Source organism: Mastigoproctus giganteus, chromosome 14 (assembly GCF_048544385.1).
Source record: "Mastigoproctus giganteus isolate SK-2022 chromosome 14, ASM4854438v1, whole genome shotgun sequence".
NCBI lineage: Eukaryota > Metazoa > Arthropoda > Arachnida > Uropygi > Thelyphonidae > Mastigoproctus > Mastigoproctus giganteus.
The window spans coordinates 59438138-59450826 of record NC_143588.1 but is presented as its reverse complement, the minus strand read 5'-3'; the positions used below and the strand labels follow the sequence as shown (position 1 = coordinate 59450826).

At 36.7% G+C, this 12689-nt stretch overlaps 1 protein-coding gene across 1 annotated transcript in view; it reads left to right on the top strand.

Annotated features, from left to right (window-relative positions):
- The first annotated feature begins 7993 nt into the window (after nucleotides 1–7993).
- Nucleotides 7994–12689, top strand: part of Prosalpha2 (proteasome alpha2 subunit) — a 69451-nt gene continuing 64755 nt past the window's right edge. Inside the window, exon 1 of the mRNA XM_090389032.1 lies at nucleotides 7994–8098. Coding sequence (XP_090245158.1) covers nucleotides 8058–8098 — 41 coding nt within the window. The 5' untranslated portion in view covers nucleotides 7994–8057. The remainder of the gene's footprint in view (nucleotides 8099–12689) is intronic.

Here is a 12689-nt window from a genome sequence, read left to right as displayed (position 1 = left end):
TTGGTGGACAATGCAATGTTGAGTGTGTTTGGTGTGACATAACAACTGGGAAAGGAAAAATGAGAGTAGGTGTGTGTGTTATAGGTCTAATGAATCTGACGAGTATAATGAACAATTGTGAAGAGAAATAGTGGGCCAGTAAATTAGTGTCTTATAATGGGGGATTTTAATTTCCCAGATATTAACTGGAATTTGTGGGTTGGTCACTCACAAAATAGCCAGGCTTTTGTGGATTTATTGGATGATTGTTTTCTACAGCAGCATGTTCGGGAGGCAACTAGAGCGGGTAATACTCTTGATCTGATTATCAGTAGTGATTGTTCATGAATCAAGAATCTGCAGATAAAAGAACCACTAAGTGGCAGTGATCACAGTGTGCTGAAGTGGGATTTACTCAAAGAAGTAACTACCATCAAGGGTAAAGGGAAGGGTTTTTGCTTTCGTAAAAGTGACTACGGTGGTCTGAGACAGTATTTAAATTCTATATAGTGAGACAAACTGATGATGTTACCAACAGCAAATTCAAAATGGGTATTATTCAAATTAATATTGGAAGCTACTAGGCTTTTCATACCAACAAAGAAATATTGTTCAAGATTTAGCCCTAAACGGATGTCAGATGAACTAATTAGACATGTGACAGAGAAGAAAAATGCATGGGATACATATAAATTACCATGTGACACAGAAGCCTATGATAGATATAAGCTGGTCTGTAACCAAGTTACAAAGGAGCACACCAGAACACCAAGTTACTAAGGAGCACACCAGCACACCAAGTTACAAAAGACTAGCACACCTTCTTCCTGTCTTCTAACGTACAACTTGCGCGCTCTTTGCACCAGGCGAGTCTTTTACGCCGATAAATTTTGATTAGAAGAGGATGTCGCAGGGGTCGTCTGTTATAGCCCATACGTGCTACACATGGTCATGGCAAATATTGTTCCGGGTTGGCCCATGCTCTATTGGGTAGTCAACTCTTCAACAGTACTGAGCCTATTCGCGTCGTCGGACCGGGCGCTCATCTCTAACTTCAACCTTTCGCTGACTTTTGCAGTTTTGCCGTAGGGTCGTTGTTTGACCATTTTGACGCCAGTCCTGGTACGAAGTCGTCTTGCCTGTTGACTCCAATATTTCTGTCTATCTCCCGCCCAGCCTTCAGTCTCCCTCCCCCACTCTATCTGATGCAAGCGAACGCCCCGCACTTTCCAAACCTAATTACATTAATCTAAATTACATTCGCCCATTAATATTTCCGGCCTTTCAAATCCTAACGTTATCCCCAGTATGCGATTATTCCCTTTCTTTTTTTTTTATAGGTCCTAGCCGCCGAAATCTCAGGAAATTAAGCGGCAGCACCTGCCAGAGTTAATCTTAGTCTACTGGTGTTTCCTGGCCTGCCTCCACGGGGCGAAAGCGGGGCAACGTTGGGCCTCAGCAGGAGTCCAGCGGCTAAACGACCAGAAGAACAACGGTACATGACACTACACAAATACAATATCCGCACACTTTTAAATCTCTGGCATTTCCAGTGAACTGGCACACTCATAATGAAAACAACGCGAGATGAGGGAAACCAATGTTGCCGTTTGACCCTAAACACACTTTACACTTTTACTACGGCGGCTCACGAACACCCACTAGTTCAGCCGTTTGGGAAATCGATACACCAGCTCGTCGGGTACCCACAATCTATCCTTTATCAAAGTCCGATAAATCCTTCCTTTTACCCATCACGCTCGGAATTTTACTACGTACTGAACCATTGACACCTTATCTATGCTACGTAGGTCGACTAACTCCGCACTGTCGTACCTCACGTGGTCAACGGGTGGCATTCATAGGGATGGTCATACTGAGTGATATCTAGTACTGAGATCACTCAGTGTATATCTAGTACAAAATCATAGAAACAAAATATTACGAAATATAGTACTTTTCACATTATAACAAAAACTAAAAGTATGCAATGGAGGTGCATAATTTGAATTGAACTTTTCTCGCTTTGAAGGACCTTTCACAAGAAGCTACTGTTACAGGCAAGGTAAGAAAAATTCATACCCCCATTTCTATATTTAGATAAGATTCTATTAGGCAACACTCGTAAACGAATTGGTGAAGTTGTAAACGGGTTACAGATTTTATATCCTGATTTTTCAAATATCTGTTGAAATAACGAGCTATACTTTGTAGAAGTTTGTAATTGGATTTCTCTGTTAATTTCGAAATTTGTAAAACACTCTTCCTCCCTGATAATCTTTTCCCGTAAGTGATTATAAATCCCGAATTTATAATTCTTTTCCCGAAATCACAAAAATTTCTGGAATCATAAGTAGCACGTACAAAGATAATGCAGTAATTCTATTTTTAATAAAAGAACGCAAGTTGATCAGAAGCTATTATCCGTGTCGGGAATACGCCTTAATCTTTTGACTGGCTATAGAAAGCAGTTGACTAGCATGACTTCTCGGTATGTGGGATGGGTGGCCGCATACGTCTTACGTTCCACTTACATTGTGAAACGGTAATGGGGCTGGTGCCCCGTCGTCCCATCCTAGTTCCGGCTCTGGTTGGGTGCATTTTGATTACAGTCCACCCGAGAGATTGAGAAATAATAATGCCAATTGGAAAATTGGGGCTTTTCTGATTTCTTTATTAAATATTGATGTCATGAAAAGAATGCTCCTCGTCTTGTAGCTTTATTTAGCCAATCTAACGCTGATGGATTAATGTTACCCGAGAGCCTTCCTTTTTTCAGCCTGCTCAATATGATAATTGGTTCACTATTACACACTTTTAAAAACATAACATACTCGGTTCTACGAGTATGTTATGTCTATGGCTAATAATAATAATAGTAATAATAAAATTATCAAGTGTTTATGTTCTAAGTCTCCGATGCGCTTAAAGCCTAAAAAACACCATCAACGATAACAACCAAGGTGTTGTGACCGAGGTCGCAACCGAGATAGGGCGCAAGTATTAAGGAATTTAATGGTGCTCGTTTATATGCTGCAATTAGTTAAGTGGGAAGAAGGAGGAAACGCCTTCTTAATATCTGCCTGCAGTCCAGAAATGCCTTGTCTTGGCTCTGCTAAATATCAGTTACGACTATAATAGGGAGCAAATGTTTTTGAAATCTCTTTTCTTCACCTGGGATCTTCAAATGTAGTATGTCAGTCGAATATATTAAACAATGGTAGAGGTAGCGTTGTGTATATTTTAATTGGCGCGAAACAGCCGATGACTATATAGCTTCATGTTTTGGGGTTTCTGCGAGTGTAGTACAGTGGTACCGTCTCCGACTCGTCACACCGGTTTGAAAAGACCTGGGTTCGAATCCAGTTGATGACGCCAGGAATTTTGATGGGCTTTTTTTTCACTTCGTGGCAGAGGTTGTCGGTCTTAGTCGTAGATAGCAAGGTTCTTTTTCCCCCACAATCAGGAAAATCGACCAGAGAATACGCGCAATTTACAGACAAAATACATATATGGGTATATATATATATATGAAAGAAATTTCCTGTTACCAAACCCCTAGCCATAATTATGAGAGCTTCTTTGGACTCAGGGGAGGTACCCATAGACTGGAGATGTGCAAATGTAACCCCAATTCACAAAGGAGGATCAAAGGCTGACACAAGTAATTATAGACCTGTTAGTTTAACTTCTGTTCCAGGTAAATTAATGGAGGCACTGGTTAAAGAAGCACTGCAGGATCATCTAGACAAGAATTCAGTTATAGCTCAGACGCAGCATGGTTTTGTTAAGGGCAGGTCTTGCCTGACCAATTTGATTGGATACTATGATGTAGTCACAAAAGAACTGGATGCAGGGAATAACTTTGATATTATATATTTGGATCTTAGAAAGGCTTTTGATACTGTTGCACATGGAAGACTGCTGCACAAATTGGAGCAGTGTGGCATTGGAGGCAAATTGCTGCTATGGATAAGGGGATGGTTGAGTGGCAGAAGACAGAGAGTGGTAATCAATGGACACTGCTCAACGTGGACTAATGTTATTAGAGGAGTTCCTCAGGGTTCACTGTTGGGTCCGTTGTTGTTTTCGGTGTTTATGAATGATATTGATGATGGGATATCAAGTTTAATGTCCAAGTTTGCAGATGATACAAAGGTTGGCAGGGTTGTTAAGGACACTACTGATGCTATGCTGCCGCAACAGGATCTGGAAAGGTTGAACAGATGGGCTGAGAGGTGGCAAATGAAGTTTAACATTGACAAATGTAAAGTACTACATATGGGAAACAGTAACCCCAGAGCAACGTATCAACTCTGCGGTACTACACTGACAGTGGTGGAGAATGAAAAGGACCTGGGGGTAATTGTGCAGGCAGATATGAAGTTCTCTGAGCAGTGCAGACGAGCTGCAAGAGTAGCTCATGGTGTCTTGTCAATGATATACAGGAATTTTTCTAGCAGGGATAACGAGGTGATTATTCCCTTGTATAAGGCAATGGTAAGGCCACATCTTGAGTACTGTATACAGGTCTAGAGGCCTCATTTCAAGAAGGATGTAGAGCTGCTGGAACGGGTACAGAGAAGGGCAACAAGATTAGTGAATGGAACAAAGGGTTGCTCTTACGAAGAAAGGCTTAAGTTTTGCAAATTACAGAGTCTGGAGACTAGGCACCGGCGAGGTGATCTGATAGAGGTGTATAAGGCTTTGAATGGTTTGAGCATGCTCAATGCCAATGGGATTCTTCATCTTGCTCAGAATAATCACCTCAGAGGGCATAAATTCAAATTGAGGAAGGACGGATGTCGGATAGATTTGCGGAAATTTGCCTTTGGCCAGCGGGTGGTTGGTTGGTGGAACCGACTTCCATCACTTGTTGTTGAAGTTGATAGCCTAAACAAATTTAAAGCTCAACTGGACAGGTATTTCGAACGAACGGAGGGGTGAAATGGGAGTGGTGTGTTTTTTTTTTTTTTTTTTTTGGCTGATGCTGAATAAGCTTGCTTTCTTGCATCATATGCCTCTGCTAATGCTAATGCTAATGCTAATGCTAATGTAATTGTTTGTTTGGTTTTTAGTCCAACCGGTGGTAGTCGATTCCTCACCGGCGGTCTGAAGTGTTAGGGGACCGAGATGTTTAGTTTTTGCATGTTTATTTATTATTTTTTTTTTTATGGACACTGGGAATCCCGTTAGTGTATCTCGTGGGAGGAGGAGAAATTTGTAGTTTATTTATTGGTGAGAATTAAGAATATAGGAAGATCACATGCGATAATATTTTTTTTTCGAATAATCATAGAAGTGTTTACGTTTTCCTTCCAGGATCTCATTCAAGGATGGATGTGTTTTTGGAATAATCTTAGGGATGTCCCTGTTTTACCTTCTAGAATCACCTTGGATCTAACTGAATAATTTAGACGCAAAGTTGATTTCACTTTATACGTATACCTGATTCAGTTTACAATGACATTGTCGCCCGTGATTCAATCACGCAGAAGTTATGGAAAATTAACCCCAGTGAGCTCACATCTAGTGAGTATGGGCTTGGCACACCCAAGGTCCTGAGCTGGATATCATCATTCTTTCCTTTCTTGGTGATTCCCTTCTCTCTCTCTCTCTCTCTCTCTCTCTCTCTCTCTCTCTCTCTCTCTCTCTCTCTCTCTCTCTCTCTCTCATCTCTCTCTCTCTCTCTCTCTCTCTCTCTCTCACACACACACACACACACACACACACACACACACACACACACACACAGGGAAACATTTTGGCTGGTGCAGCATAAGCCTCAGGCTTCCTTGCACCATATGGCTAATAATAATAATAATAAAATTATCAAGTGTTTAAAATAAAAAAAAATACATGATATTATAGAATTATACATTTGATGAAATTATAAAAATTTAATCTAAAACTTCTAAGCTAATTATTCGTCAAGATTTTACGTATACAATTAAATTATTTTAGAAGTTTTTTGAATCGCTGTGTAGAATTTTTGTAAGATTTGTAGCCTTTTTGTAGAATATTTTTTGCTTTCAACAGTAATTTTCTCAACCTTTCGGTAGTGAGCAGTGTTGCCAATTTAACGGTTTTCCCGCTAGTTTTAGCGGATTAAAATATGTAATAGCGGATAGCGGATTTTTTAGCGGAAAGAATATAAATGTAAAAATTTAAAATATGTTTAGCATTTTATATATTTTGGCAATGTAACATTTAAATTAAGAAATATTTATTTAACGATATAAATATTTCATAATTGAAATGTTTTATTGATATACATCGTAAACATAGTAGGGATATCTTATTTCATAGTTATTTTTTTATAAAGCGAAGAAGCGAAGAATCTGTTTTATATTATTCAGGAATTTCCCTGAGGGGAACCCAACAATTTCAATACGTAGTTACACTCGCGGATAAACGACATGACCGGTCACAGCTTTAAATTGTTGAATCAAATCGAAAAATGTGGATACGATACGGGTTCAAAAGAGGTGTAAAAATTAAGTTTTACCTGAAGAACTGCTTCGCAAAATAGGTACACAAGAAACATATATATGCTTAAAAGGTTAGAAAAAATTTAATAAATAAAAAATTAGGGAAAATCAAAAATTCAATTGAAACTTTCAAAATACAAAAAAAATTACCTTTCTAATTTATTTATTCCTAAAATAAGGTAATTAAATAGTTTTTCTTTAGAAAAATTCTTCTAAATAGAAACTCATATAGATAACATTCTAGTAGACTATCCTGTGTTCCAAATTGGTATTTTAATTTTCTTTTACCATGTAACCAAATGTTTTCAATATTTTGAGTAAGAGATCTTGAATCATTTGGAGAAACAAAATTATAGCGATGAATAACCTCATCATGGGTATAATTAATGTCTCAGTAGAGATCTTTATATGCAGGCCATCCATCACTGATGATTCTTGTACCTGGCAGTATTCTCTCTCTTATAATTGATAAAAGAGTTGTTTTATCTCTATTTTCTACCGGAACTAAAAAAAATATCGTTTGGTAATTCTTTCGAATGCACCAAAAACCAATTGTGTTCCTATTAGTCGTCCTCTATTTCTTTCGAAAAATGCTGATTCATCCATTTCAACTTCGATAGGTATTCCATTTTCTGAAATCCCCCCCCCCCCCCCTAGTTAATTATCTGAATCAATTATTGATATCATTCAGATCTCCCTCAGATCTTTGCATTTTTCAATAACAGTGTTTTTATTGATATTTAAATCAAGAGCAGTGTGATCTTGGGACCAGAAGTTTAGAAATAATAAATTTTGAGATAACGATAATTTACTATCATCAAAAAATGATTTATGTCTAATACTTTTTGTTTTACGGCAAGGTTTCGTACAACCCCATCTAAACATATTTAACTCCAGGGGCTCACATCTGGTGAGTATGGGCTTGGCACACTCAGGGTCCTGAGCTGGCTATCATCATTCTTCTCTTTCTTGCTGATTCCCTTTTGACTCTCTCTATTAGGGTAACTCGGGAATTTTTTTTTGGCTTCCTCTTGCAGCATAAGCCTCAGGCTTCCTTGCACCATATAGCTAATAATAATATTAGTTTTACATTTAATTTTTGTAAGCCGCATTTCAAGATTGCAAACTTCACAAAAAGCTGTATTTTGCAAAATGTGATTTTTCGCCGACCAAGAAATCACGTGATCAATATTGCCACTGCATAAACTGACCAACTCCGTTATAATAACAATAAAAACGTTTTACATATGATGTTCTATCAATACGGAAGTGATTTTTTTAACGTGAGGAAGTATTTTGTCTTTCTTTAATGGTAGTTGTTATTTTTGACTTCTTCCTCAGAATAAACTGCATTTGATATGCAGTTTGGAAGTTTTTGTTTGGACATAATGAAGGGGTTTTAAAAATTTTTAAGGTGCCCATTATTTTTTATGGCACCCCTTAATGGGATTTAAGCCAAACGAAATTTTAAAAAGTTGGCGGGTTAAGTGTTAAAAAAAGAGGATTTTGAGCATGCGGTTAGCGGGAAATATTATTAAGAGTTGGCAACACTAGACTAGTGAGAGGTCTTCTAAAAGGGATCTAATCATGGCGTCTGAAAGATATAGCTTCTCGCTGACTACATTCAGGTACTGATTTGACGTAAATATGTTTCTAATATAAAAGATATATATATTTTTTGTATATATATTTAATTTAATGTGTGTATATACATAGTGAAAATGCTGTATTTTTGTTAAATTAAGTGGGTCACCGCTACGGATTATTTTTTAAGTTATCTTGTATTTTGCCTTGTCATGTTATAAGAAGCACCATGTGTGTGTTAATTATTTAATGTTTACATATGTTCTATGAATGTTTGAATATATTACTAACTGAATTAAATACAAATGGCCTCTTTTTTATCGATCAAAGAAAAATAAATAAACAAACAAACAGTTTGATACTGGCAAATTCATGTTAGGGATACAACTTGTAATAGGAATTTCCTTGTGATCAGTTTTAAATGAATTTGTAATATATATTTGGCGAGTATATTGCTATTATTATTATTATTATTATAATTAGCCATATAGTGCAAGGAAGCCTGAGGCTTTTGCTCCACCAGCCAAAAAAAAAAAAAAAATTTCTGAGTTACCCTGAGAGAGAGAGAGAGAGAGAGAGAAGGGAATCACCAAGAAAGAGAAGAATGATGATATCCAGCTCAGGACCCTGGGTATGCCAAACCCATACTCACCAGATGTGAGCCCCTGGGGATGCATCATATGTGGGTAGTAACAAGTTATTATTTTTGATAACATTTAGCTTAACTCATTATTTGTTTCCGAGTAATGTAACAAGTTGGGAAAATATTAGGTTAAAATTAGAATATGGTGCTTACCCATATATCTTTGTGACTAGAAGTGATCGGCACGTTTAATTCTGCGCACTGTTTTGCCATGACTTGCTGTAATCACTGCGACTTTGCATTAGAGTGAATGCCATTCCGAAAGCATGGAGCTGACAAGATTATGCGAGACAGGCTAGGAAACCTGATGTTCATTTGTTGTAGAAGTTTTTTTTAATAGACTTTCATTTCGACTAGCGAATAAAGGTTGTTAGTTTATGACAACAAATTGAAATGGATTCATGCAAAAACTGGTGATCGTAATCTTCGGTGTATGGTACTAGTTAAAAAAGGTTAGGTTGTGATAGCTTATGCACCAATTCAGATAGGATTCAAGCAAAAAATGGTGTCCATAGATTACAAATACAGTTTTTTGCTTGAATGTGCCCCAAATTGGTGATGTAAACTAACAAAACCTTTTTTCACTAGTCGAAATGAAACACCACCAATTCGTGATGGATTCAGATGAAAACAGTGTCTGTAATTAACAGAAACCATTTTTTGCGTGAATCCATTCCAAATTGGTGGTATAAATTGATCTAACCTTTTTTTCGCTATTTGAAATTAAAAAAAATTTATACTTCTGTAATCTTTTGTATACAGTAATTGCTTCTCATAGTTAAGAAAACAGTTAAACTACTATTACAAAGGAAGGTCAGGTTTCCCAACCTGCCCAGCAGAATGTCATTCAGTCTAACACAAAATTGCAGTGATTATCAGCCAATCATGGGGAAAACAACAGTGTGCAGAGCTAGACATGCCGATCATTTCTAGTCACAAAGATCCATTGGTAAACACCCAATTCTAAAATTAACCAAATATTGTAAAACTAATAGATTTTACAATATTATAAAGGCATTTCATTTTGAATTTTACAATAGTCCAGACAGAAACATCTTTTTTTTTATATAATCTTTTACCTTAATAAGAAGATAAGCATCCTCTCTTAAGTGAAAATGTGCTATGAGAAGAAGCTTAGCTGAGATTAATACTAGTGGAAAAATCATGCAAAGAAGCAAGCTTATATATCAACAATGCAAAAAAAAAAAAAAAACACTTTCCAATTCTTGCTAATAATTTATTCAGTCCTTTAAACATATTGAAACTACCAGCTTTTACAACACCCATTGGAAATTTATTCCAGCAATCAGTTTGTTTTTTTTATTTTTTGGTTGATGCTGTATAAGCATGCAAAGAAAGAGTTTGGATGCCATCAACATTTTTACTCAACCCATTCAATGCTTTAAACATTTCAATCGGGTCTCCTTGCACCTGCCTAATTTTCAGCCCAGTCCAGTCTGCTGTTCACAGACTTTCTTTCTTGGTAAGAATGCACTTTTGTAACTGACCAATCTTGTTCTTTACACCTATCCCAACAGATCTATATTCTTCCTAAAATGAGGCTTCCGGACTTACCTGTATGCGTACCTGTGATGCAGCCAACCATTGTGTTATACAGTGGGATGACTACCTTTTAGTCCAGTGGTTTTCAGCCTTTTTTTAATAACGCTACCCCTAAGTAATTTATTTTATTTTGCGGCACCCCTACTCAATCTACTCAATACTCAATTTTCTGTCTGTTAGATCAGATTTTCTCTCTCTCTCTCTGTCTCTCTCTCTCTCTCTCTCTATATATATATATATATATATATATATATATATATATATATATATATATGTTATATGATAGTTATTATAATAATATAATTATAAAAATTACATTTCATAATACAAATTATATATATATACAGTATATAATAGAGTGGGAGCAGCTTTGTCACCTGAATTACACACTTCAAAAGGCTTATTACAAGGTTGTTGCTTGTCACCAACACTTTTCAAAATTTGTATCGACATCTGCCTAAGGTCCTGGTCAAAAAAATGTAATAAAATGGGATTGCCGATTAATAAGAACACTTATATTCACAATTTACTTTTTGCAGAAGATCAGGTGGTGATAGCACAAGACTTAGAAGATGCATGTCGTCAATTGTTTGAGGAATATAAACAATGGGGTCTAAAAATAAATTTTAGCAAGACTGAAATGTTGTCTTCAGGACCAGGACACGTTCTAAATATTGCAGGTTTTAAAATCAAACAAGTATAAATTCAAATATTTGGGATCAATCTTACAAAGTGATGGATCATCCCAAGCAGAGATCAATAAGAGAATTGCAGATGGCATGTTAAACTCTGTTCTGCGGAGCAAAAATATCCTAAATAAAACAGAAACTTATATTTCAAACAATTGTACAAAGTCTTCTATTGTATGGAGCGGAAACCTGGACATTGAATAGGCGAGCTGAAAACATATTGCTCTCCACAGAAATGGATTTTTGGAGACACTCAGCAGGAACTTCTAGAAGAGACAGAAAATGGAATGAAGACATAAGGGAAAAAATGGAAGTGAAAAAGACACCATCAAAGAAAAGCGTCTAACATGGTATGCACATGTACAATGGATGCAAGAAAACAGATATCCAAAGGCTATCCTGGAATGGATACCTCCTGGAAGAAGGAGAAGAGGAGGATATGGATGGATGGATGGAGTACGGGAGTGCATGAGAGCCCGAGGCTTAACCGACCAAGACACCCTGAACTGCACTTTATGGCGGGAAAAAATTCCTTACAAGAAATAACTTGTAGGCTGAGGAAACCCATTGTAAATGGAAATACTCCTCTTGAAGAAGAAGATATAATAATTTTATTCTTTATATAGAGGTACTAAGTAAACATCAATTATAGATCACCACAAAATTAAAAAGATACTGTACACCTTTTTATAATGAAATAAACATATAAATTTTAAAAAATAATAAGTTTAAGTAATTTAAACCCAAATTACGTGGCGCCCCTGGAATGTTGTTGTGGCACCCTGGTTGAAAACCACTGTCTTAGTCCCTGGTGGCAAAATTCTTGAATATCATTGACAGTACCCCACGAACTATCCCAGCAGCCTGTCTGAACATTCATGTCAGAATGCAAAATTATCCCTAGGTTTTTCATTTTTTGCTATCTTGAGTTTGGTACCATAAGAAAGCAAGTTATATGATGAAAGCAAGCAAGCTTTTACAGCATCAGCCAAAAAAAAAAAAAAAAAAAACCTTCCCATGTCAAATGCCCATCCCCTCTAATAATTTGTCTAGTTTTTCCTTGAATTCATTAAAACTACTGGCAACCCCTGTATAACATGGTACTTCTACAACACAGTATTTGTATAACACGGTTAGAGAATTATGTTGGATGTAATTTTTTAACACTTCCATTCTTTTTTGTGAATCCCCATTGTTGACTTGCTATTCATTATGCTAAAAAAAAAAAAAGAAAGAAAGAAAAAGGGAAATCTCTGTGTTAAGTTCTGCTATTGAACTTGTGGGAAAATCTAGATTTCAAAGTTTTGTTACTATTGGATAACATGCCAAGCCATCCAAACGTTAAAGTAATATTCCTAACACCTAACACAACTTCTTTAATTCAGCAATTAGGTCAAGACATTATATTTCCGTCCCCCCCACCGGTGGAAAAGACCCGAGTTAAAATTCCGTCGATGACAGGATGAATTTTTGTGCGTCTTTTTCACAATATGATTGAGTTAGTTGGTCCAGGCGAGGGTATCAAGGTTTTTTTCTCCTGGAACTCGGGTTTTTTGCCCAGCAAAACAGAAAATTTACCTCAGAACACAAACAGTTTATAAACATACACAGAGCAACATGACCTTAGTCGCCGGTGCTCCTAAAAAAATATAGTTACTGAAGACTTTCAAGAATTACTGGTGGACAAAGAGGCTCACAAAGCTGATTTGGTGGAAATGGCATCTGAATTAAGTCAAATCA